This window comes from Geotrypetes seraphini, chromosome 4 (genome assembly GCF_902459505.1).
Source record: "Geotrypetes seraphini chromosome 4, aGeoSer1.1, whole genome shotgun sequence".
Lineage (NCBI taxonomy): Eukaryota > Metazoa > Chordata > Amphibia > Gymnophiona > Dermophiidae > Geotrypetes > Geotrypetes seraphini.
In genome coordinates, this window is record NC_047087.1 from 12,807,387 (window position 1) to 12,834,791 (window position 27,405).

At 44.9% G+C, this 27,405-nt stretch overlaps 1 protein-coding gene across 1 annotated transcript in view; it reads right to left on the bottom strand.

Annotated features, from left to right (window-relative positions):
• JPH3 (junctophilin 3) overlaps positions 1 to 27,405 on the bottom strand; it is a 234,027-nt gene that overhangs the window by 124,138 nt on the left and 82,484 nt on the right. Inside the window, exon 2 of the mRNA XM_033941680.1 lies at positions 16,765 to 17,542. Coding sequence (XP_033797571.1) covers positions 16,765 to 17,542 — 778 coding nt within the window. The remainder of the gene's footprint in view (positions 1 to 16,764; positions 17,543 to 27,405) is intronic.

Here is a 27,405-nt window from a genome sequence, read left to right on the forward strand (position 1 = left end):
CCCCACGGTGTTAATTAACATGCTGTCCCAGGCTTTCTGGCCAAAACCCCCAAAGGTTTGTCAAATTTGCCTACTATGGCATCTTTGTTAATGCCGGGAACCCTTCCCCAAGAGTGCAGGTCCTCAGCAACAGTCATGCACGGTTGGAAGACAACCCACCTGAGGACAACTTGGATGATATGGATGCTGATCTCATGCTGTTACCTTCTCTGATAGGCACTTCCACAGTGGGGCATATGGCTGCTGTCACAGATCTGGGGGATGTACCATATCTTGAGGCGGCCCTACAGTGTGGCTACTTTTTAAAACCTTCAACGCTGATGGGGATCATGTTGGAAATCCCTTCAGGAGCTGAAATTAGAGATTCTTCAGTCCTCAGCAGCACAATGATCCCTTATGTGTAGCACAAAGCCACAGTTGTCTTGTTTTCCTGGCCATCCGGATATCACAAAGATGCTCACGGAACATTGAGAAGTGCTGGAAGGTCCTCTACGTGTGGCCAAGGCTATGTCTATGCTCTCTGATGGTGAATACTTTTAATTAGCCAAGGTGGATTCTTTGGTAGCACAGGTTGCTAAGAGCACTTCTCCCAGTGAAGGCGGTGTGGTTTTAGACACCCAAGACCACAGAATAGATTTTGTGTTCCAAAGGCTTTTTGATTACGCGGTTTCAGGTTTGAGAGCGGCCACAGCGGTGTCCATTGTCGCCAGGGCTTGTCATTCTAAAGTGTCATGATCCAGACACTATCATGGATAGATAAGGAGGATCTCCCGTTTTTGATTACTGGAATGGACTTTGTGGCTGATGCCTTGAATGATCTGTTCAGGGTAGTGAGCAAGCTGTCAGCTTATTCTGGTTCTGCATATCAGAAGCTGTTGATCAGGCAGTGGTCTGAGGATTCTTTGTCCAAGACAACCCTTGGTAAACTGCCATTTAAGGGCAGTTATTGTTCAGATGTCCTTAAGGCAAGCGCGCAGGACCGCACACATCAGTCTTTGCTGAACAGCAAGCTTCGTTCTTCCAAGGGACTGGGGCGTTCTAGACTTTGTTCCTCCAGTCAGGGTCTGTTTCCAATTGAGAACCCACAGCACTTTGGTCTTTCAGCATGGCTCTTGGTGTTCAGTCCTGCTAAAGTGGGGATATTCTGATGTGATCATCTTGACACTTTTGAAGTCCAAGAAATCCTCTACTATAGCTTCTTATGCAAAAGCATGGAAGACTTTCTTTATCTCTGAAAACATTTCTTCATCTGTCGGCTCATTTTGCCACAGGGGACGGTAGTATAACCCTACCAAAAACAAGAGGGCATTCAGAAAAATTGAAAGGAGACAGATTCAAAACGAATGCTAGGAAGTTCTTTACTCAGAGGGTGGTGGACACCTGGAATGCGCTCCCAGAGGAGGTGATAGGACAGAGTACAATATTGGGTTTCAAAAAGGGATTGGATGATTTCCTGAAGGAGAAGGGGATTGAAGGGTACAGATAGAGGGTAACTATACAGGATAGTAAATGAATAGGGAATAAACGAATTGTATGAACGATCACTTGCAGGTCATGGACCTGAGGGGCCGCTACGGGAGTGGACTGCTGGGCACGATGAACCCCTGGTCTGACCCGGCAGAGGCAATGCTTATGTGCTTACCTTTTATATTCCTTCTCTTCATACATGGAATATGGATTCCACACTGCTTTCTGTCATGCAGAATATTTAATTTGGTTCAATTCTCTCTTTAATATATAGCGCAAGCGCAACCCCCCCCCCCCCCAATTTGATCTACTCTATCCTTGCGATATAATTTGTACCCATTGTCCCATTGATTGTCCTCTTTCCAACAGGTCTCTGAGATGCCTATTATATCTACCTCATCATTCAATGCTATATACTCTAACTCATTTATTTTTTAGGCTTCTAGCATTTGTATAACTCCTGGGTGACTGTCAGCTTTCCCCCGCATATCAGTTTAAAAGATACTCTTATCTCTTTAAACGCTAGCACCAGCAGCCCCGGTTAAGGTGGAGTCCATCCTTTCGGAACAAGCTTCCCCTTTCCCAGTACGTTGCTCAGTTCCTAATAAATCTAAATCCCTCATCCCAGCACCATCGTCTTAACCATGCATTGAGACTTCGGAACTTTGCCTGCCTCTTGGGTCCTGCACGTGGAACTGGGAGCATTTCTGAAAATGCTATCCAGGAGGATCTGGATTTCAACTTTCTACCTAAGAGCCTAAATTTGGCTTTCAGAACCTCCCTTCCACATTTTCCTATGGCATTGTATTTGTACCAAGACAGTTGGCTCCTCCCCAGCACTATCTAAAATCCTATCTATGGGATGCACGAGGTCTGCCACCTTTGTACCAGGCAGGGTGATCCTCGCACCCACCAGCCATCCAGAATTACCAGGCAATCCTCACACCCACCAGCCACCCAGCTATCTACATGCCTAATGAACGAATCACCAACTACAACCGCTTTCCTAACCCTTCCTGGGCAGAAGCCCCTGGAGAGACATCCTCGAGAGACCTGGTGGGCAGGTCCTAGCTACAGGATTATTTCCTACCTCACCAGGGTAATGCTCACCTTCCAGGAGGCCTCTCCCTTCCAAGGCAGCACAGGGGCTACCAGACTGAAGGTGGGACTTCCCTACAACATCCCTGTAGGTCTATGTATTTCTTTCTCCCTCAGCTCCTCCAAGTCTGCTACTCTAGTCTTAAGGAAATGATAGAACCCGTTCCAGAACACAAATCGGGCTTAGGCATACACTCCCTATAATTCTTTGTGCCAAAGAAGGGCTCGGAGGTTTGGAGACCATTCTTGATCTAAAGTCGGTCAACCGATTCTTACGGAAACATTGGGTCACAGTCATAGCTGATGTTTATCCAGGAGAGTTTCTGACATCCTTGGATATTAATGAGGCTTGCCTCCATTTTCCAGTCTACACGGAGCATCACAGGTTCTTGTATTACCATGCTCTGCAACAGCATTTCCAGTTCGCAGCTCTGCCCTTTGGCCTTGTGACCGCGCTCCTCACTTTCACCAAGGTGTTTGTGGTTACACCGGGGGGTCCAGATAAATCCTTACTTGAATAACTGGTTGATCCGGGCTCCTTCTCGTCAGGAGTGCGAAAGTGTGGTGAAGACAGTGGTGTCTCTGCTGCAGGTGTTGGATTAGATTGTCAACTTCAGGAAAAGCCACTTGACGCCCTCCCAGTTCCTGGGAATTTGGGCCTTCTCTTAAACAGCAAACAGGGTCGTGTGTTTCTTACAAGGCACGCCGACAGAAACTTCTGAATCAGATAGATATCTTCTGGACTGTCTGGCTTCCCACGGGCCAGAGCACACATGTGCCCTTTACAGGAGTTCCTCCTCTTTCGGTGGTCTGCACAGCCTCATCCCTTTCAGATGCTGCTCCCTTGGACGGAGCAGTAGCTTGGGTTGGTGGTTTCAGGGGGAGGCTCTCCAGGGCAGGCTCCTTCAAATTTCAGAGTGGACCAGCCTGTCTGATTGGGATGCTCACTGCGGGGACTGCTCCATTCAGGGGCAGTAGACTCCTTGTCAGAAGCGTTGGTCAATCATTCTGCTGGAGCTTAGGGCAACTTGGCTGGCATTGCTCGCTCCAGCCCTTTCTAGAAGCATAAGCAGTGTGAGTATTCTCTGACGATGCCAAGGTGGTGACGTACATGCCTCTATCAGGGGGCACTAGAAGCGCTCCCTTGGGCCAAAAAGCTTGCATGCTGGTTTCGCTGGGCGGCAGCACATTTGTCTTTCTCAGCGGCCAATGTGACTGGAGTAGACACTGGCTCAGGCAGATTAACTCAGCCGACAGGTCCATGACCCAGGAGACTGGTCCTTCTTGCATAAGGAGTTCTGCTTGATTGTACAGCACTAGGATCAGCCCCAGATGGACTTCATTGCTTCAGCAGAGAACTTGAAGGCCAGGTGCTTTTTCAGTTGACCACAGCACAGAAGCCTGGGGCTGGATGCCTTGGTTCAACCCTGGTTGGCTCACGAGCTTCTGTGTGTGTGTGTGTGTGTGTTCCCTTCGTGGCCTTTGCTTGGTCAGGTCATTCATCGGATAGCTTCAGGCTGGCCTCCTTGCCCATGGCATGCAGATCTTGTCCGTCTTCAGTGGAGTGAGACACTCTGGCTCCCTCTTCATCGATAAGGGATCGGTGCCCATGGAGAACACATGCTGTTTTGGTCTTACAGCATAGCTCTTGAGCGCTCAGCTTTGATGAAGCGCAGTTTTTCAGATGTAGTTATCTTGACTCTTATGCTCGATGAAACCCTCTACTATACCGTCGTATGCCAAAGCCTTGAAGACTTTCCAGCAGTGGTGTGTTACGGATCCCATAGAACCTGAGAAGGCTTCCATTTCAGTAGTCCTGGATTTTCTTCAGGCAGGCCAAGAAACAGGTTTAGCAGTGGCCTCCTTAAAAGTTCAGGTTGCAGGCCTTTCATGTTTTAGAGCGCGCAGAGACATTAGTTCGCTTACTGCTCAACTGGCTATGTCCACGTTTCTGAGAGGGGCACTTCATTTCCGACCTCCCTTGCATCTTCCTTTCCCTTCGTGGAATCTTACTATCTGCCATTAGATCATGACCCTACTCCAAAACTACAGGAAGATGTTATCTCCTGTCCTGCAGCTATCAAGTGACTTCATATCAAGTGATGTAATCTTTATTCTGAATAACAATTCCCCCGCCTTTATCGGTAGACATATGTTTTTAAGAAACTTGGAAACTTATACTTTTTAAAAAATATATTTCTCATATTGTATATATTTCTCATGTTTTCTGTGGTCTCAAGCATACCCCTGTTGAAGGCTTTGTTTTAGAAGCCAAAACATGGACCATGTTGGGGGTCCAGCTAAAAAGGACTAAGGACTCTTCTATTAGGCTTGAATCATTTTATGTATGTTTGAATGGTTTAATTTTCTTTAATAAATTTACAATTGTTCGAAAGGCTGATGTGTACAGTCTCTTCTTCACTTCTTGCGTTTTCTTCTGGCTATCTTTCTGATTGCCATTGTCTCAGCACAGTGTACATCGGAGCTTCAGGCTCTTTAGTGCGGAGAGTCCTTTATCCCAGGACAAGCAGGCAGCATATTCTTGACTGATGGGTGACGGCACCGACGGAGCCCCGGTACGGACAATTTCAGAGGGATTGCACTCTAAGAACTTGGAAAGTTCTAGTAGGCCACACCGCGCACCCGCGAGTGCCTTCCCACCCGACGGAGGCGCGTGGTCCCCAGTTTCTTAGTTTCCGCGGAGCTAAGAAGACGCGTCCTTTTCATCGGCTGTTGAAAAGATTTTTTTTCTATAGCCTTCCCGCTCGCATAAACCTTCAGGAAATCTTATTTCCTTTTTTTCTTTTATTCTTTTTTTGATTTAAAAAAAAAAAAAACTTTACTTTTTTCGGTTCGGCCCGGCGGGGCCTGTTGCCACCATCGAGGCCTCGGCCTTCGATTTGGCAGAAGCTGTTTTTACGTACATGCCCCCCCAACCCGGGTTTAAGAAGTGCCAGCGGTGTGCACGGCCCATTTCTCTCACTGACCCGCACAACTGGTGCTTACAGTGTCTGGGTCCAGACCATCGGGCGTCCACCTGCACCTGCTGTGCCACATTAAAAAAACGGACTTTGAAAAACCGTCAGATTCAACAACAGTTGTTATTTGTTGCCGATATGTCTGAACCTACGACACCGACATCGTCCCCGTCTCAGTCGGCACCCACCTCGTCGACACCGTGCCGGCGTCGCAACCATCAGGTAAGCCGGCTAAGAAGCCTTCCCCGCTGGAGCGTCCTCCGGTCTCAGTAGCAGCGAGCCCAGTCCTGCCAACCTCGAGGCGCCCGCGGAAGCGCTCCGCCCCTATTGAGGTGAGCCCCTCAACCTCGGGTTCCTCATCCTCGGGGCGTCGAGCGGCACCGCAGAAGAAAAAAGCGGTACCAGTGCCTTCGCTGGACGAGCGAATTGCTGCAGTCCTACAGGTGCAACTTAAAGAGCAGTTGCAACAGCTCCTTCCTGCTCTATTGGCACCGAACCTTCCAGTCCCGGTCCGGTCTGAGCCACCGGTACCGACAGTGGAGCAGCCTCTATTGTCCCCGTCCACTTTGTCGGTACCGGTACATTCTGCTTCCTCGGTCTCCATGCCCATTCTGGCACCGGAACCGAGGGCTTTACATCAGGCTGTCCAAACTTCAGCTCCAATACAGCCTTTAACATCTCCCGGTACCGCTTCTTTGAGGTCGGGTAAATCGGCACGCAAAACCCGACACCAGGAACCATCCACGCCGGAGTCCCGGGATCGCAGCTTCCAAGTTAGGGATCCTGATCTGTGGGGTGACTCCGAAGAGCCTCTTCTCTCTGAGGGGGAGTGTTCATCGGGTGAAGAGGATCCTTCTGTTCTAGATCCATCCTCTAAGCCGGATGCTACCTCTTTCACCTCTTTCTTGAAAGAGATGTGTGAATCTCTTTCTATTCCCTTGGAGGCTGAGTCCCAAAAATCCAAAGCGTTCCTTGATGCACTGGATTTTGACCAGCCTCCAAGGGAATTTCTGAAATTACCCCTCCACGATATCTTGAGAGAGACTTTTTACAAGAATCTGGAGACACCTTTGACTATCCCAGGAGCTCCCCGTAAATTGGACTCCTTATATAAAGTCATTCCCATTCCTGGCTTTGACAAACCACAACTTCCACATGAATCTCTTTTAGTGGAATCCACACTTAAGAAATCTGCAGGAGCTAGTGTGTATACCTCAGTCCCTCCTGGCAGAGAAGGAAAGGCCATGGATTGTACCAGAATGCGATGTTGGCTAACAGGTCAGGGAATTATGCCTTTCATTTTTCTTTTTATTTGAAGCATCTCATTCAAAATCTGACTGCTTTTGAAAAGTATCTCCCTGACCGCAAGAAATCTGCCTTTCGCCACTGTTCTTCCTCTCTTCTCCAGCTTCGCAAGTTCATGGTCCGGTCGATCTACGACACATTTGAATTGACCTCTCGAGCCACGGCCATGTCTGTTGCCATGCGTCGTCTGGCATGGCTCAGAGTCTCAGAGCTTGATGTCAACCATCAAGATCGCCTAGCTAATGCTCCATGCCTAGGCGATGAGCTCTTTGGAGAATCCATGGACTCCACTACGCAAAAACTATCTGCCCATGAGACTAGATGGGATACTCTCCTGAAAACTAAAAAGAAGACACCACCTGCCCGGCCTTTTCGACAACAATCGGCCTACCAACGCCGCTATGTGGCTCATCCCTTGCCACCGGCTCCTCAACAGCCTAGACATAGAAACATAGAAATAGACGGCAGATAAGGGCCACGGCCCATCAAGTCTGCCCACTCCAGTGATCCTCGCTATCTATCTTTGCGGATAGATCCCACATGTCTATCCCATCTGGCCTTAAAATCCGCCACACTGGTGGCCTCAATAACCCGAAGTGGAAGACTATTCCAGCGATCAACCACCCTTTCAGTGAAGAAGAACTTCCTAGTGTCACTGTGCAGTTTCCCGCCCCTGATTTTCCACGAATGCCCCCTTGTTGCCGCGGGACCCTTGAAGAAGAAGATGTCTTCTTCCACCTTGATGCGGCCCGTGAGATATTTGAATGTCTCGATCATATCTCCCCTCTCTCGACGCTCCTCGAGTGAGTAGAGCTGCAAATTCCCCAACCGCTCCTCGTACGGGAGCTCCCTGAGTCCCGAGACCATCCTGGTGGCCATCCTCTGGACCGACTCCAGTCTCGGCACATCCTTGCGGTAATGCGGCCTCCAGAATTGCACACAGTACTCCAGGTGCGGTCTCACCATGGATCTATACAGTGGCATAATGACTTCAGGTTTACGGCTGATGAAACTCCTGCGTATGCAACCTATGATTTGCCTTGCTTTGGATGAAGCTTGCTCCACTTGGTTTGCCGACTTCATGTCTTCCCTGACAATCACTCCCAAGTCTCTTTCTGCTACAGTTCTTGTCAGGATCTCGCCATTTAGGGTGTAGATCTTGCATGGATTCTGGCTTCCCAGGTGCATGACTTTGCATTTTTTGGCATTGAAACTGAGTTGCCAGGACCTAGACCAGTGCTCCAGCAGAAGTAAGTCATGCACCATATCGTCTGCCATTGCTTTTTTGTCTGTTGTGCTTTTGCTCACTACATTGCACAGTTTGGCATCATCGGCAAACAATGTTATTTTACCTCGAAGCCCTTCTGTCAGGTCTCTTATATAGATGTTGAACAAGATCGGGCCCAGGACGGAGCCCTGTGGCACTCCACTTATCACCTCCGACATCTCGGAGGGAGTGCCATTCACCATCACCCTCTGAAGCCTACCTCCAAGCCAGTTCCCAACCCATTTGGTTAAAGTGTCGCCCAAACCTAAAGAACTCATCAGCGCCAACAACAACGGCAAACTCCTAGGCCAGCATAGCAGCAACAAGTAAAGCCTCCTCCACCACAAAAGTCTACCCAACCCTTTTGACGGTTCTCCAGGGCATAGCCAGTGTTCTACCATCTGCCCATCTTCCCCGACCCATAGGAGGACGTCTTACTCTCTACAACAGCCGTTGGGAAATCATCACCTCGGATCAGTGGGTCCTCAACATCATCCGCCACGGCTATTCTCTCAACTTTCAGACTCTTCCTACCCAAAGTCTGCCAAGAGAGTCTGCTTTGAACACCCCTCAGTCTTCCCTCCTTCTTCAGGAGGTTCAATCCCTCCTCCTTCTGAACGCCATAGAGGACGTTCCTCTAGATCAGAAGGGGCAGGGATTTTACTCCCGTTATTTTTTGGTTCCCAAAAAAACAGGAGATCTCAGACCCATTTTAGATCTTCGTGATCTCAACAAATGCTTGGTCAAAGAAAAATTCAGAATGCTCTCTTTGGCCACTCTTTACCCTCTTCTCACTCAAGGCGACTGGCTATGCTCCCTCGATCTCAAAGAGGCAAACACTCACATACCGGTCAATCTGGCCTCCAGACAGTACCTCCGCTTCATGATCAATCACTGTCATTACCAATACAAGGTGCTACCCTTCGGTCTTGCCTCCTCTCCAAGAGTGTTCACCAAATGTCTGATTGTGGTGGCTGCTTTTCTACGCTCTCACCACCTTCAGGTCTTTCCTTACCTCGACGATTGGTTAATCAAGGCCACTTCCTCTCAGACAGTGCTTCTGGCCACCAACCAGACCATCCTTTTTCTTCAAGTCCTGGGGTTCGAGATCAATCTACCCAAATCTCATCTCATCCCCACTCAGAGACTTCAATTCATTGGAGCGATCCTGGACACAGTCCTCATGAGAGCGTTCCTGCCCTCCAACCGTCTACAAACTCTTCAATTTCTATGTCAGCAGGTGCTTCCACAACGTTCCATCTCTGCCAAGCAACTGATGATACTCTTGGGTCACATGGCCTCGACAGTTCATGTCACCCCCTTCGCACGTCTTCACCTGCGCACTCCTCAATGGACCCTTGCTACCCAGTGGTCTCAAGCGACGGATCCTTGCTCACGACACGTCTTTGTGACATCATCTCTTCGTCAGTCTCTACAATGGTGGTTGATATCCTCAAATCTCTCCAGAGGTCTTCTGTTCCATCTACCTCCTCATCAACTAGTCATCACCACCGACGCCTCCCCTTATGTCTGGGGAGCTCATTTGAACGAGTTCCAAACTCAAGGCCTTTGGACAGCCCAGGAAAAGAAGCATCACATCAATTTCCTGGAACTCAGAGCGATGTTTTATGCCCTCAAGGCCTTCCAACATCTTCTCTTTCCTCAAGTTCTCCTACTGTGCACAGACAATCAAGTTGCCATGTACTACATCAACAAACAGGGTGGGACAGGCTCTCGCCTCTTGTGCCAGAAAGCTCAGAAGATTTGGGCTTGGGCGACAGATCACCAATTATTCCTGAAGGCTGTCTACATTCAGGGAGAGCAGAATTCCTGGGCGGACAATCTCAGCAGAATTCTCCAACCCCACGAATGGACTCTCGATCCTTTAACTCTCCAGTCCATTTTCGCTCAATGGGGCACTCCTCAGATAGACCTCTTTGCAGCTCCTCACAATCATCAGCTGCCCCACTTCTGCTCCAGACTCTACTCTCCTCACCGTCTGGCAGCGGATGCGTTTCTTCTGGATTGGTCCAATCTGTTCCTGTATGCTTTCCCCCCTCTGCCTCTCATGTTACGAACTTTGTTCAAGCTCAAGAGGAAACAAGCCACCATGATTCTCATAGCTCCACGGTGGCCCAGGCAACAGGCCCAGCTCCAGAGAACCTATTCTACTTCCACTGTCTCCTTCTCTACTTACACAGCATCAGGAGACCCTTCTGCATCCCAACCTCCAGTCTCTGCACCTGACAGCTTGGTTTCTCTCGGGCTGACTTCACATGATCCTCTTCTATCTCAGCCCGTTCGTTCTATTCTGGATGCTTCCAGGAGACCAGCCACTCTGCAATGTTACCATCAGAAGTGGACACGGTTTTCTTCTTGATGTCTTCTTCATCAACATGATCCCACTTCCCTTGCAGTGGAGACCTTGTTAGATTATCTTCTTTCTTTGTCTGACTCTGGTCTCAAGTCTACTTCCATCAGAGTCCACCTCAGTGCTATTGCTGCTTTTCATGAGCCTGTTCATGGGAAACTTCTCTCAGCTCATCCTTTGGTGTCCAGATTCATGCGGGGTCTTTTCAATGTCAAACCACCTCTTAAGCCCCCTCCTGTGGTCTGGGATCTCAATTTGGTTCTTTCCGCATTAATGAAGCCTCCATTTGAACCTTTAGCTACAGCTCCTTTCAAGTTTCTCACTTGGAAAGTGCTCTTCCTTGTTGCTCTTACCTCTGCCAGGAGGGTCAGTGAGCTACACGCACTAGTTGCTGATCCACCTTTCACAGTCTTTCATCATGACAAGGTGGTTCTACGTACACATCCAAAGTTTCTCCCTAAGGTTGTCTCTGAATTCCATCTCAACCAATCTATTGTTCTGCCTGTCTTCTTTCCGAAACCTCATTCTCATTCTGGAGAACAGGCTCTGCATACTTTGGACTGTAAGTGGGCTTTAGCTTACTATTTAGATCGTACTAAGCCCCACAGATCATCTCCCCAACTCTTTCTGTCCTTTGATCCGAATAAATTGGGACGTCCTGTTTCTAAACGTACGCTGTCCAATTGGCTTGCAGCATGCATTTCATTTTGTTATGATCAGTCCGGACTGACACTGGAAGGTTCTGTCACGGCCCATAGAGTTCGAGCTATGGCAGCATCTGTAGCTTTCCTCCGTTCAACTCCTATTGAGGAAATCTGCAAGGCTGCTACTTGGTCCTCAGTTCATACTTTTGCATCTCATTATTGTCTGGATGCTTTCTCCAGACGGGATGGGCACTTTGGCCAATCTGTTTTACAAAATTTGTTTTCCTAATGGCCAACCTTCCCTCCATCCCTCTTTTTGTTAGCTTGGAGGTCACCCATCAGTCAAGAATATGCTGCCTGCTTGTCCTGGGATAAAGCACAGTTACTTACCGTAACAGGTGTTATCCAGGGACAGCAGGCAGATATTCTTGCGTCCCACCCACCTCCCCGGGTTGGCTTCTTAGCTGGCTTATCCTAACTGGGGACCGCGCGCCTCCATCGGGCGGGAAGGCACTCGCGCGTGCGCGGTGCGGCCTACTAGAACTTTCCAAGTTCTTAGAGTGCAATCACTCTAAAATTGTCTGTACTGGGGCTCCGTCAGTGCCGTCACCCATCAGTCAAGAATATCTGCCTACTGTCCCTGGATAACACCTGTTACGGTAAGTAACTGTGCTTTATACGTATTCTGGACGTGGGAGCTTTCTCTGTTCTGTACCTTTCTTCTATTTCTACGAAAGATGGTTTCTGCCTTCCTTTCAACCAGGAAGTTCGTTTCTCTGCATTTCCTTCCGCAGGCTCGGAGTGAAAGGATTGGATCTTGCGCAAGTTGGATGTCTTAGAGTCTTGCTTCACTGTTTGGAGAGGACTAATGATTTCCAACTGTCAATCGCCTATTTGTTCTGATTGTTGTGCCTTGCCGTGGACAGCTGGTGTCCATGTCTTCAATCATTCGATGGATTTGGATGGTCATATCTGCGACTTACATTGCCCGTGCAAGCAACCTCAGATTTCGCTTAATGCCCATTCGACTAAGTGTGGCTGCATCATGGGAGGAGTCTTGCGCAATTCATCCTGATGAACTTTATAGGACGGCTACTTGGTCCTTTCTCCATACCTTTACCTGGTTTTACCGAGTGGATGTGGCGGCTTGTTCTGATGCCACACTTGGGACCTTGGTGTTGAGAGCCTGCCAGGCTCTTCTGTCCCACCCTAGATGTTACCATTTTGTTGGTACATCACCTAGGGTATGAAATCCAGAAGGGAGATAACAGAATAGAAGATTAGGTTTATACCTTTGATAATCTTCTTTCTATGTTCATGTTTAGCTAAAGTTTTTGACCTGGAAGGTCCTGTTGATGACAGTTGCTATACAAATTCTGCAGGTATGGTTAGTCAAACGGACTGTCGCAATTGCTATTCTGCTCTAAGCAATATTGAGCAGTGAATGTGTGAAGACTATGTTGCAACTTTGCAGATCACCTCAAGGTCAGCCTCCTATGAGGTGATCTTTAAAGCTGCCTACAATCTTCACACATTCACTGATCAATATTGCCTGGAGCAGAATAGCGATTGCGACAGTTTTGTTTAATAGACATGCAGAATTTGTATGGTGTTAGAATCCAACCCCCCCTTCTTAGCGCTCATTCATTTCCAGGCTGCACCAAATAATAATTAGTTTATATTTGAGGCTGATTGTTTCAAGATAGTCCCACTTTTGTGAGACTCGTTTGTCCTACTGTTTTCACTTAGCTTGGTATATAGGGATTCCCAGATGTAAGGATTCTACTGTCAAAGAAAGTGAAGTTTCCTGTAGTAAGTGTTCTGTGAGGCCAGCAGGACAGGTATCCTTATAACCTTCCCACTGCCCCTGGGAGTTGAATTCTTTTCTAGCTATTTTATATTACTCAGGGTCTCATCCTTGCCTTTCGGTCAGGAAGGCACTCAACACATAAGTGATGGTGGTGCTGCTAAAAGCCTCTTTAAAACTATAGAGCACTGTAGCATCCACATCAGGCTCTGTTGGGATGATGTCACCTAGATGCAAGTATGCCTGTCTTGATGCCTTCGGAGAACACCTGCTCCAGGTAAGTAACTTCGCTTTACTGGAGTAACTTAATGTATTTGACTAGCGTTTGAAAGTTGTTTTAAGCTCCCATTTAGTAAAGTAGCAGTTTAATAATTACATTGTACTTTTCAAACTCAGTGTAATTGCTGTTCTTTCCCTGATCTAATGAAAGGAGCTTAGCTCTCAAGTTAGTCACAGACCTGATGAGTTAGTCTAAAAAACCAACTTATCTACTTTGCCGATTCTTATTTCTTTATTTATGTATTTGTATCAAAAGGTGGTCTTTGTCCTGAAGCAGGTGACTTAATGTTCCACGGACTGGTGCCAGTCCGCAGAAAATTCCTGCCGGTCCGCACAGGACCAGCAAAATCAACATTTTCAATTTCCTGCTGGTCCGCACAGGACCGGCAAGATCGAGGAGCACAGGGCCAGAGAGATAATGGGGAGCCTCAGACTGTGCTTTCTTCCCTCCCAGTGGCTCTCCTTACAAGCGCAGCGATTCAGGAAGGAAGGCCTGGAGCTTTTGCTGAGTCGGACCACCTCTGATGATGCAACTTCCGGCTTTCCTCAGAGGCGGTGTGACCCAACAAAGGACCCAAGGCTGCCTTACTGAATCGCAGCGCTGGCAAGTAAGGAGAGTTGCTGGGAGGGGAGAAAGCTGCTGGGCAAAGGGAAAAAGGGATAGCTGCTACTGGACCTAGAGAGGGAGAAGGAGAGATGCTGCTGGGAGGGGAGGAGGGAAAGGAATCTGGGAAGCTGCTGGGCAAGGGGAAAAAGGGACAGCTGCTACTGGACCTGGAGAGGGAGAAGAGAGATGCTGTTGAGAGGAAGGAAAGGAAAGGGAAGAGAGTTACTGCTGGACAGGGGGAGGAGGGAAGGGAGAAGAAAAAAGGAAGGAAACAGCTTGCAGGGAGTTTAGAGGAGGGGAAGGGGAGAGACAGGAATGAGATGGGAAGAGGGTCAGTAGAGAAATTGAGAGGGACAAAGATGCTAGATCTGGTGTAGGAGAGATAAAAATGAAGAGTAGTGAAGCTGGAATGAATTGTGTAAAAAGGAGAGAGGGGCATAGGCTGGATGGAAAGGGGAGGGGGGCATAGAAAGAAGACAAATACCATATGGAAGGGGGAGAGGTCAGAAAGTAGATGGAAGGGGCAGATGCTGGATTGAAGAGACAGAGAGGGCAGACGCTGGAAGGAAGAGAGTGAAAAGAAGATGAAAGCAGAAACCAGAGACAACAAAAGGTAGAAACAAATAATTTTATTTCTATTTTGTGATTAAAATATATCAGATTTAAAATATATATCCTGTTAGAGCTGGTGTTAGACATAACTGGGGACTGCAAAGTCCAGGCAGTGGCTTAGGGCTCTTTCTGACCAGAGGGGCAGTTGCCCTAGTTGCACTCCCCTAACCCTATTCCTGCTATGTGTGACTGCGGTATTCTGTTAGCATGATATTTCTGTGTAGCATTCTGTAATAATTTGGCTTATTCAGTTTTCTTGATAGTAGAGGGGATATATGTGAAGGGGAGGGGAGACAGGGGTTTTGTTGATCCTTGCTCTGTATTTATAAAATGACAATTGTACAGAATATTGTTTCTTTTTATACTTTAATAAAATACATTCAGTATACAATCATAACAGGCTTGTGTGGCTGGGATCAGATGGTTTGCGAGGACTGAGCTCGCTGAGACAGGGCGGAAACTGGGTTTTTAAATTTCAGTCCTAGTAGTTTGCCGGTCCACAAAATAATTTTTTTTTCCCCACCGGTCCATAGGTGTAAAAAGGTTGAAGAACACTGACTTAATGAATTCAGATTCTCAGAGCAATGGTAGAAGAAAGGATGGTTGATCTTGATTTATGGCATATTGAAAATATAAAACAAAAAGACATTAGAAAAGATATTAAAACAAATTAAAAACAGTCAATATAACTAAATGCTGATATGTAAAATAAAAAAATACATATGATACAAAATAAACACATTCTGTATGTAGAATAAATTTGAAATAATACAAATCCAATAGAATTGTATGTAGACCCAACATAGTCCATGTTTTTGGCTATAAACATCCTTCCTCGAGGGTCCTACAGAAATATGTATATATATGTATGGTTTAATTTATACTCAAATAGGTCTGTCGTCATATTAGTACGTATAGTGGCTCAGCAGGGCTATCTATTATTTTTTTAATGTAGTCCTCAAATGACTTCACTAGTTTCCTCACCAATAATTTCATTCTCACTTTGCTCCAAAATATTTTCATTATTACTGTGCTCATACCTTTGCTCTTCTGAATTTCACAAAACCATACACCTTTTAGCATATTTTAATTTATTTATATACCACTTAAACTATCTAGTGTACCTGGGGCAGTAAGGGGATTAAGTGACTTGCCCAGGGTCACAAGGAGCAGCGAGGGATTTGAACCAACAGCCTCAGAATGCTGAGGCTATAGCTCTAACCACTGCACCACACATTCCCCCCTTTCTCACTTATACACTTGCATCTTTTTCAAATTATTCACATATGCCTAACCACATTGCACAATCACTTTAGCGCGCACACCACTATAACTGATTACATTTAGTCATACATGTATACATATTTCTGTAGGACCCCTGAGGAAGGCTAGCTATAGCCAAAACATGGACCGTTTCCGATTCACACCATCTACATACAGTTCTATTGGATTTTGTGTTATACATTTGCTCTGCATATGTATATTTTGTATCGCGTGCATTTTTTACATATAGAAGCATTTAGCTATATTGGCTGTTTTTAATTAGTTTTAATAAACTGTGAACCAGAACCTCTGTTCCATAGTCTTTTTGTTTTGGATTTTCCTGTGGAAATATTGGTGGTGGGTTGTTGTTGTTTTTTTTTTGTTATGGCATATTGAGTCACTGTGCATTCCTGATCTTAATGTGCTCAGCACACAGTGTATAAAGAGAACAATTATGAAAGAGAGTACCTGGGCATGCCCAAAGAAGCTAGTGATTAAATACAGAGAAAACAATGCCAAACTAGATAAGTTCAGAAAAAAAATCTGACTGCGGACTAGCTGCTGCTGTAGATGAGGCTGGAGATTTTGACTACCACTTGAATGATCACTTGGAAATTGAAGAGGTTCAGCGTGGACTAGGAGGCTTAATGGGAGATTGTAAGGCTGAATGGGGATTGGATGGGGACATTAAGGGTGAATTAGCATGCTATCATTGGTTGGGATGTTAATGGGTTAAATATGCTGTCAGCATGGTGTGAAAGGCTGAAGGTGGATGAGAATGTTAATTTTGTCTTCACATCCAAATAGTCTAGATTTAAAATTCTCCAACATGCTCAATCACAAAGGCTTGTTTCTTATTTAGCGTACCTTGGAATTGTTATATAGGTTAAAACTGCAGTTTTAACGCTATTTCTAAGTCAGTAATTGATTGATAAACAGAAGGCAGCAGCTTCCAAGAGATAACAAGCAGTCTCATTTCCAGACAAATTTACAACAGCATCTAAAACATGATCTGACTTCTGAGACTTCCATCCCACACCCAGTAAAATATATTGCCATGACTTACCTGGAAGCTGCAATTTCTGCTTTCTGCTTGGCGATGTCAGATGCCCTCTCTGCTGCCTCTATAGCTCGGTCCACCTTCTCCCGGATCTTGCTGGCCCTGAGCGGGATCAAGTTCTTTCTCTTCCCACTTACCAATATATTTTGTTTGTACTTCCCTTCTTCCTTGGTGCCATCTGGGAATGTCATACACCCATAACCATGCCGCTTATTGTTTGCCCACTCCCCTTCATACTTCAGCCCATCAGACCGCTGGCTTATACCAGAGCCACACCGCTTGTCACTCTTCCATTCTCCTAAGTAAATCTCTGTGGTGGTAGCATCAATGTCATCTTCAATGACTGAGAGTTCACTCTCGCCCTCCCCAAAGCTGATAGTGGAATTGATGTCACTGGCAGTAGAACTCACTGTGCTCATTCCAGCCTCACTTCGGAAAGAGCTCTGCTTGCTACGCTGACTTGCAAGTGAACTCTTGGATTCTGATTTGCGCAGCTTTAGTCCACTTAATAGGGAGCGACGGAATATTCCTTTCTTTTTGCTCTTAAGGATTTCAGCATCACTGTGGGCCATGAGCACAAAGCCACCTCTTGTCACAGCAGGGCTTCCCACCACAGCAGGTGAAGCATCTGGGTGAAGTACAGTGCCATTAGTATGTTCACTGCGCAAAGAATTAATTGATGTTCTCAGAGGCGACCTGATAACTGCAGCCATTCCATAAGGGACGCTTTGGCGCACACCGTAGCCCTGACGAATGCCACCAGACCACTGGCCCTTATATGTACCTGTAGAAAAACAAGAGAATAAGGTAGTCATTGACTGGCCAATTTTAAAATATTTATATCTTGCCCATCTAAATATCCTTAGTTAATAACAAATCAACTTCAGAAATAAGGAACACAAAATATTGAGTGATACATATGTTAAAATAATCATAAAGCAACATACAAGTATAGTGATAAACTAAGCCTAGTGTCTTTCAAACACATCAAAATGCCTCAGAAAATAACAAGGTTTTTTCAACTTCATAAACATGAGAACATTCAGTGGTTCACATATAGCTAGAAAAATACTCCATTTACAGGGTCAGCTGATGTAAAAGCACAAGATCCTTATCTGGACTGAAGGAATTCATTAAACAAGGACATATCTAATAGTGTCCACTGACTTGACCACAAAGAACATCAGAATTTATATGGAACAATCGCAGAACTTAATTGTCTTGGAACTATATACCACATTGCTTTGAAAATTAACAGAAATAGTTTAAAATAAAGATGGTGTAAGCCAGTGTAATGCCTTAGAACCAAGCACAATATGCTATCTTTCCCCTCGTTAAAAGGTGTCATATATGCAGGTAAATTAGGGAAATCCCTTTTCTTCAAATTCACTGAGCTTTGGAATAACCTCCCTGCCCTGCTGCGGAACCAAGGCTCATTCCAATTATTCTGAAAGCATCTGAAAACCTGGCTTTTTTTCAAAACATAAAGCTATCCTCTTCATTTTTTTTTTTTTTTTTTAACCTCTTATTTCTTATGTCCTTCCCTCATTTATTGAATTACCTGTAAACTGTGCCGAGCTCTATCTTTATGGAAATGATGAGGTATACGAACTTAAGGTTTAGTTTAGTTTAAAAATGGAAGCAATGCACAAATAACCACACTGATACACTGAAGAGCTTTGATGGAATCAGCTCGTAGTCCTAAATAAATAGAATTACACTAATTGAGGACAAAAAGAGGAAGCTGGACCACAAATGGGACTAACAAGAATATTAATCGTGCAACAGCCACAACCTAAAAATATAGAAGATGTTGCAGTACAAATTAGTGATTCCATATTTTTAAAAATGAGTCTTTATTGAAAAGTGGCTCAGAGAATACATACATAAATGCAAATTCAGAAAGAACTGTCATTACTGTCAACAGATCAACAACAAAACCCAACTGTCACCAAATATCCAGCCTTGATCCACCCATTCAAAACATAGTACTCCTTCAACAAAGGAAACTTGCTGGCTTTTAAAATCAAATTGCCTCTCAATATCAAGCACTTAAAGGAGTCTTGCCCTTTTTTGTTAAGATTGTATATTCAGTTTGGCCAGAAAAGCCTGGGCTTCCTCCACCAACTGCAGCACAGTAGTTTTCCCTGCATTCCAAACCCAAAGCTTAGCAGTGAAGATTAATGCAAAGGACACATTTTTGGCATGAAGCGATGAGCAGAATGGTCTCATATGTCTTTGTGCTGCCACCCTCACAGAATAATCATTAAAGAACAAGATTCTAGCTCCCTCATACTCCAGGGGGCCTGACTTACGATAAGTTTTAAGTGAAAAGGGATCTGCAAAAGTTAGAATGGTCTAGCGTCTGGCAACTAAAATTCAGTGTGAAGAAATGCAAGAGTGATGCATTTGGGGGATAGGCTGATGAGCACAGATGGAGAGAGGGACCTTGGAGTGATTGTTTCTGAGGATCTAAAGGCATCTAAACTGATAAGGCAGTGGCTGTAGCCAGAAGGATGCTAGGCTGTATAGAAATAGGAGTAACCAGCAGAAGGGGAGGTGTTGATGCCCCTGTATAGGTCGTTGGTGAGGACGCAGTTGGAGTACTGTGTTCAGTTTTGGAGAAACAACATCCAAAACCAAAAGACTTGTTTTTGTATCTATGGCTAACAGCCCTCAAATTATAGTTTATTCTTTCTTAGAGCTCTCAGAAACCTGCGCTGTCAAATCATAATAGATTGTTCCAACAGCTAATGCAGGTTAATGGTATCTTTCATCGAGCTCAACTTCCATGTGCAAAACTTATAATCAAGTGCTTTTATGTGTAAACTTATCTTTTAAAGTGCCTGTGCCCTACGGGACCCGTTTCGCCGTATTTTTGGCTTCTTTAGGGGTCTGATAATAGGCATAAAATCTACAAAAAACAAATTTGAGGGGTGTTAGCCATAGATACAAAAACAAGTCTTTTGGTTTTGGATGTTGTTTTACACATAAGTGAGGCTTGTTGCCATTAAGACCAGTTTGAGTGTGTTCAGTTTTGGAGGCCATATCTGGCGAAGGATATAAAAAGACTTGAAGCGGTCCAGAGGAAGGCGACGAAAATGGTAAGAGGTTTGAACAAAAAAGTATGAGAAGAAAACCTAAATATGTATATTCTGGAGGAGAGGAGGGACAGGGGAGATATGATACAGACGTTTAAATACTTGAAAGGCATTAATATAGAACCTAATCTTTTCCAGAGAAGAAAAAATGGTAAAACTAAGAGGGCATAATTTGAGGTTACAGGGAGGAAGACTTAGGAGCACATGCTCAAGGCCTAGCACCGGAGGCAGATTTTCGGGCACCGGCACAGCACAGGACATGCTGGTGCCGGTGCGGAGGCTACATCAAAGTAAGAAGAGGGTTCGGGTGGGTTGGGGGGACCTCAGGTCGCGGCGAGGGGGGGGGGTGCCTGATGGCGGCCGGGGGGGGTGCTGGATCGTGGGGGGGGGGGGTGCCGGTTCGTGGGGGGGGCCTTCGGGGGGAGCAATGCTGATTCTCGGGGGGGGGGAGGGGTGGAACCTATCAAAGCGAGTTTCCATTATTTCCTATGGGGAAACTCACTTTGATAAACGAGCATTTTGGATTACGAGCATGCTCCTGGAATGGATTATGCTCGTAATCCAAGGTACCACTGTATAATATTTCAGTTTCTTATTGTCCCCTGAAGAAGGTGATTTTCATTGTCGAAACTCGTATCCAAGTTGGGATCTTTTCTGGTTACATTGGGACACATGTCCAAGGACTTGCAGACTGTCTGATATAGTCCGATACATATTGTTTTGGTTGATATGTGAGTTTAATAAATGTAACAGTTGGTTTTACATATCCCGTTTGCCTCTTTTCACTTGCTCTTCCATTATCCCACGGCAAGATTTCTTCTTTTTCCTTTCTGTTCTGTTTCTGATCCAACCCAAGTTTTCACATTACTAGTATTGTTCAGGAGAAACACCATTTATATTTTCATTTTCTCTCTGACCATAGCATGCCAGTCACCACCAAATTGTTCTGTAAAATATAACTTAATTATCTGTATGCTGTCAAAGATACTGTGTTTAAATGTTAAATTAAATTTTTCTCAACTATATTGTCATACCATGGCAAGGAGGACAGGTACTTTTTTTTTTTATTCATGTATTTTATGAATATATGCAATTCCATCTAAATTTTTGTTTTTCCATTTGATTCACACTAAGGCAGGCTTTTACAAAGCTGTGCTGCTGAGCTGTACACGCTAAATGCTGAGCCCAAAGGAATAGAACAGGTGGCTCAGCATTTAACATGTGTTAAATGGCAGCACAGCTGTGTAAACCTGTACATTTTCAGGATATGTCTTAGAGTATGAGCATTCTGACAGTTGGGGTTTTTTTCAAGAGGAAGGTGGCATTCATGTTGTAACTTAAGAAACTTCGGTTTCTTTAAAGTGTGAGCAATATAGTAATTTTTCTAATAAACTGATGTGCTACAGGTGGAGGAGGGGAATCAACATGGCAATGGAGTGAGTCACGTATTTAGTGGCTCCTGCATTTTGTCGGTAAAATCTTTAATACTTTCCCCATTAAAGCTTATCTGCTACATTTGATGATGCCAAAGCGCAGGGGTAAGCAGAGGGGTAATCTTCCTGCCTCCACTTCATTGACACGACAGACAGCGATAACATCTTTTGCTACCCCAGTTGGAGCAGGCGTCTCTGCTGACTGAGGTCAGCAATGTTTCGCTGAGCCCATTGGGCTTTGCAGTTCCTCCGCATCCCAGGAGTTATCTCCATCGATGCTGCAGGTTTCACCCTTGACCCTGGATGGAAATTTCAACAGCTTCAGTGGCTGGAGGACCTGTAATCCAGAGTGTGGCAGGGATTGAGAATGCCATTCAATACTATGGAGCTGATTCCTGAGATGGAGTCTCCTGAGATTTCTTTCCCTGCTCCCCTGACTAGACCAGCAGTAATTGACATGGAGTGCCTTGGAAAATTTGCACAAGGTATGTTCCCAGTTTATTTCTCCAGTGCAAAACACTAATACTCAATTCAATAATTTTGAAGAGAAATTTCAACAATCCATTAGAATGGAGAAAATTTACATACTAGAAAAATTGAAATCTGGAGAATTCGAACAAACTTAAACTTAAGATTTTTGAATTTTCCTGTTCTCTAGATTTCAGTCTTCTAGGGATTTATCTCAATCATTTCTAATTTCTGTTTTGAAATACCCAGAAAATATGCCACCATTACAAAAGTTATATTACTTAAATGTCCCCAAAGATGATAAGGAAAAAGGGGACAAACATCCAAGAGATTTAGATCTCACTGATATGTTGGAGTTGTCTTGGGCAGAAAGTTTGACCAGAGCCACTTTATTGGTAACTTTTGTTTTTCTTCAAGACAGAAGCAATTTTTCGCCTATTCCATAGGACTGATGATGTTGAATTTCATAAATTCAAAATCTGTTTTTCCTATGTATCAATGGACACAAGTCGGGTGTAAGAAATTCCTGACTTATCAGTCTGCTTTGAATTTAGGAGCAACCTTCCAGTTAAGTTTTCCCTGCAAATGTTGCATTACATATCAAGCTAATAGATATATTTTTTATGAACCTGATCAGATGCAATTTTTTCTTGACAGTAAAGCAACTATAAGAACTCCAGAGACTTCTGTGGAAATTGCTAATCAGGCCAAATAATTGAATCCAACTGTGCTCTCTAATTTGGTTTAATTTAGAAATAATTCCTTAAAATCCAACTTCCCGTGGAAGTGATTGATCTCCTCCCTCTTTAATGTGGACTTTAGTCATAGTCATTAGTTCGGTATATTATGTTGTTTGTTTTTCTTTATTAGATTATTATATTTCCTTTCAAGTGATGTATTTTCAACTTGTAAAAGAATATAAATTAAATAAACAAATAAACTGATGTGATACAGATATCTATTCAACTGATCCATACCACATTTTCAGGATATGTCAGGTTTACAAGAGGTTTATTGCGGACAAATATATATATACAAGAGTCATTTCATAAATAATGCACACTATTTTTTTTTAATTGACATGTTTTAATTTTTTTTTTTTTTCCAATTATTTCTTTACAATCCTTCAATATAGTCTCCCTGCTGTGCAATGACCAAGTCCCAACGTCCGGGAAGCTTCATTATTCCATCCAAGACACTGTTTTAGTGCCGAATGGCTCGGGTATCAGCGGAAGAAAGCTCTTCCAGAGAGCAAATCGGTCCATGCATAGGTTGTTTCAACTTTGGAAATAGGTCAAAGTCTGGTGGTCTTATGTCTGGACTGTAGGGAGCATGAGGTAACACCTCCCAGCCGTATTCGTGTAGTTATTTAAATGACATTCCCTATGTGTGAGCGAGTGTTATTGTGAAGAATGAGTGTTGTCGTGAAGAATGAGTGGCCAAAGAGCAACTGAGGTTGGGGTTTGAGCATTTTTCTGCAAAAAATCACGATAATACACTGCTGTGACACTTCTTCCACATGGAACTTTGTGATTATGATGCCTTCATGATCATAAGCAAAAATCATCATTTGTTTGACTTTTGAGCTCATCAAAATTTTTTTGGTTGTGGGGAAGATGGAGCTCTCCCCTTGTCATTGAAAAACTATGCGAATACGGCTGGGAGGTGTTACCTCTTGCTCCCTACAGTCCAGAATGAGACCACCAGACTTTGACCTTTTTTCCAAAGTTGAAACAACCTATGCGTGGACATCGTTTGCATCTCTGGAAGAGCTTTCTTCCACTGGTACCCGAGCCATTCGGCAACTGAACAAAACGGTGTCTTGGATGGAATAATGAAGCTTCCTGGATGTTGGAACTCGGGCATTGCAAAGCTGTGAGACTATATTGAAGGACTGTAAAGAAATACTTGACAAATAAAACATAAATTAAAAGAAAATAGTGTGCATTATTTATGAAATGACCCTCGTATTCTATAGTAGTGTTTCTCAACTTGGTCTTTCTGTATCTCCTTGCCAGTCAGATTTCAGGATATCTACAATGAATGTACATGAAAGAAATTTGTATATAATAGAGGCAGTAATTGCAAATCAAGGCAGAGCGGGATCAGTGCAGAAGGTACTCGGTGTGGGAGCGTGCTCCACCCCTCCCCCTCGACTTTGCACTGTCGGGTTTCGCTTGATCTGTTAACTACTCTCCACCTCCCAACTTGAACCGGGAGCAGCAGCAGAGGCAGAGCAGGAGCAGTGCAGAAGGCACTCAGGGTGTGGGAGCGTGCTCCACCCCTCCCCCTCGACTTTGCACTGTCAGGTTTCGCTTGATCTGTTAACTTATACTCTTCACCTCCCGACTTGGACCGGGAGCAGAGGCAGAGCAGGAGCAGTGCAGAAGGCACTCAGGGTGTGGGAGCGTGCTCCACCCCTCCTCCTCGACTTTGCACCATCAGGTTTTGCTCAACTGCTACTCTCAACCACAGCTTTCATTCCCAACCGTTACGCCCAACCATAGTTTTCACTCCCAACATATCCTCATACACCACCAAGGCTCTCTATAGCATCTTCACTAAAGTAATTCTTACTCCTACCCATCCAGGTACAACACAAGAAGAACAACTCTCACAGCCAACTAGTCATCCCCACTCTCTCCCCCCCCCCCCCCCCAATATGAAGCTAATCCCACAAACACACACCCTGGCCACCCTACTGATAATCCTCCTTATTACCAGTTGGAAAGCAGTAGCAAACAACTTACCAGCCCCACCCACATGCTCCACTGCAAACAAAATCCAACACCACAACAGGAGAACCCCAATAGTTAGAAGCTCAAACCACCAAACCAGCGCTCAACATCCCATCACCTTAGCCTGGAGAAGAAGACCACTTCCCAAGACCAAACCTCAACCTCATCCTAAAACACTCATCTACCCTGAAACAACTCACAATTTCCAAACATATCACCACCCTAACATGTGCCTACTGAGATAAAAGGCTGCTTTGCTGACCTCATTGGAATGACTTATAAGACGGCATTGTATTTTCCAAAACAGACAATATTTTTATTGTTAGTAAAATGGCTTACAAATTTATAGCAGCGGAGTCATAACAGAAAGAAATATATATTGTCAGTTCAGAATATGCAATGGAGAGTAACATTTACACTCATATGCCGAGCAGGGGGCTAGCACACCCTCCGGCAAAAGCAGGTAAACCCCTCTGGCCCTACTTGTGATGCATGTTCTTTTATACAGATAAATTCTTGCTTTGTTTCAAAAGGCTCATCCCCGAACTCTGGTCATATGACTCCCTAATGATACAAAAAATGTATACCTAATTATTCCCCCCCCCCAGTCCACGCCTCTCACTTCCCCCCCCCCCCCCCCCCCCGAGAAGGGCCCTAGCAGTCGTGAACTTCTTTTGTCCATGTCTTGAATCCTTATCACCTTGCTGAGGCTGATTTGTTTGTTATACAACACTGTATGTCTTCAGGATGGTGTCCTTGTAAGCAGTCTTATGCAGCAAATGGAAACAAAGATGCAAGGGTGACATTCTAGCATCCTGTGTTTTATGTGGCTTCTCAGGGTGCCTTGCATATATCATACGGCACTGATAACAGCTCAGTACAAATGAACAATGGTCACCGAACCTTGGAGAAGTATCCTCCTTAGGAAGACTAGGCCAACAGGAGTATCATTTTCATAGATTAGCAAAGTACATGCTGTTCTATCTGGTTAGCTTGTAAGGAAAGGCTGCTTAGACTGTGAGAAAATATGTATTAAAATGGCTGTAGTGTCCAACATACACAAGGTAGTTCTCCACCAGGTAGTTCAGGTTATCCACCTCACTACTTAAACATCAGAGCCTTAGGACCTAAAACAGAACACATAAAAAACTGGATGAAAACCGAGACTGCCTTTTCCTCACAGAAACCTGGTTAACCTCAGACGCAGATCCTAGAATAACAGAAGTTTGCCCTCAGGGATACAAAATAACAGTGACCTGCAGAGAGAAAAAAAAGAGGAGGAGGACTACAATCTACTTCGTCAGGACAGAGAGGGCAGGTTAGAAGGGGGGGGGTAGCTCTATACATTAAAGAGGACATCAAAACCACCAGATCACAGATGTCAAGTACACCGGGGAGTCCCTCTGGGTAAACCTGGCAAGAGGCAGAGAAAAATGCCTGTATCTAGGTGTGGTATACAGACCCCCAAGACAACTGGAAGACATGGACGCAGAATTAATTGAAGACAGAGAATATCACTCTATGAGGAGAAGATGTACTGCTAGGGGACTTCAATATGCCTTATGCAGACTGGAACTCATTTTCAGCGACAACCAGCGGTAGCAGGAGGCTCTTAACCTCCATAAAGGGAGCATGTCTCAAACAAATGGTAATGTAGCCCACTAGGGCCCAGGCGACTCACCAATGGGGAAAGCGTCTCAGAGGTCTCGGTAGAAGATACACTAGCCTCCAACATAGTATGGTTGAACCTTAGGAAAGGCTTCCCTAGATCAAACACGAAAACAAAGGTACTCAATTTCCAGGGCACAGACTTCGCACGCATGGGAGATTTCGTCCATCGGACGCTGCAGGACCAAGCGGAGACCTATGATGTAGAAGCTAAGTGGTTAACACTGAAATCAACCATACATGAAGCAACTAGCCACTTCATAAAATCAGTAAATAAACGACAAACAATAAACCCCAATGGTTCACTGCGGAGATCTCGCACCTCATTAAGGAGAAGAAAAAAGGGTTTCTCTCCTACAAGCGCACAGAGAAAAGAAAGGCAAAGGTAGAATATAGGACCAGGTCTATAGTGGTCAAAATGGCAGTTAGGGAGGCAAAACTTTGAGTGGAAGAAATTTTGGCAAAAAATATTAAAAAGGGGGACAAATCCTTCTTCAGGTATATTAGTGACAGTAAAAGGAACACAGGCGGGATAGTACGCCTTAGAAGACCGGACGGAAGTTACGTGGAAGCAGATTCCGATAAAGCCGAACTACTGAATGAATACTTCTGCTCAGTCTTCACCTGTGAGGCACCGGGACACGGTCCGCAGTTGAAGGCAACACAAAGCACAGAAGACCCGTTTCAGAATTTTGAGTTCATACTAGGTGAAGTTTACAGTGAACTGGCAAGACTCAAGGTGAACAAAGCCATGGGACCAGACAATTTGCACCCAAGAGTGCTCAGAGAATTGAGCGATGTCCTGGCGAATCCGTTGGCTGAGCTATGCAATCTCCCTAAGTAAGAGGAAAGTTCCCCTGGACTGGAAATTAGCTAATGTCGTTCCTCTGCATAAAAAGGGTTGCAGGGCAGAGGCTGCGAATTATAGACCAGTGAGTCTCACATCAATAGTGTGCAAACTCATGGAAACACTAATTAAAAGCAAATTGGACACGATCTTGAATGAAGGGAATCTTCGGGATCCCAGTCAGCATGGATTCACCAAGGGTAGGTCCTGCCAATCCAATCTCATCAGATTCTTTGACTGGGTAACAAGAAAGTTGGACTTGGGAGAGTCTTTGGACGTCGTGTACCTGGACTTCAGTAAAGCTTTTGACAGTGTCCCACACCGCAGGCTGCTAAGCAAGATGGAATCGATGGGGTTAGGAGAGACACTAACTGTATGGGTCAATGATTGGC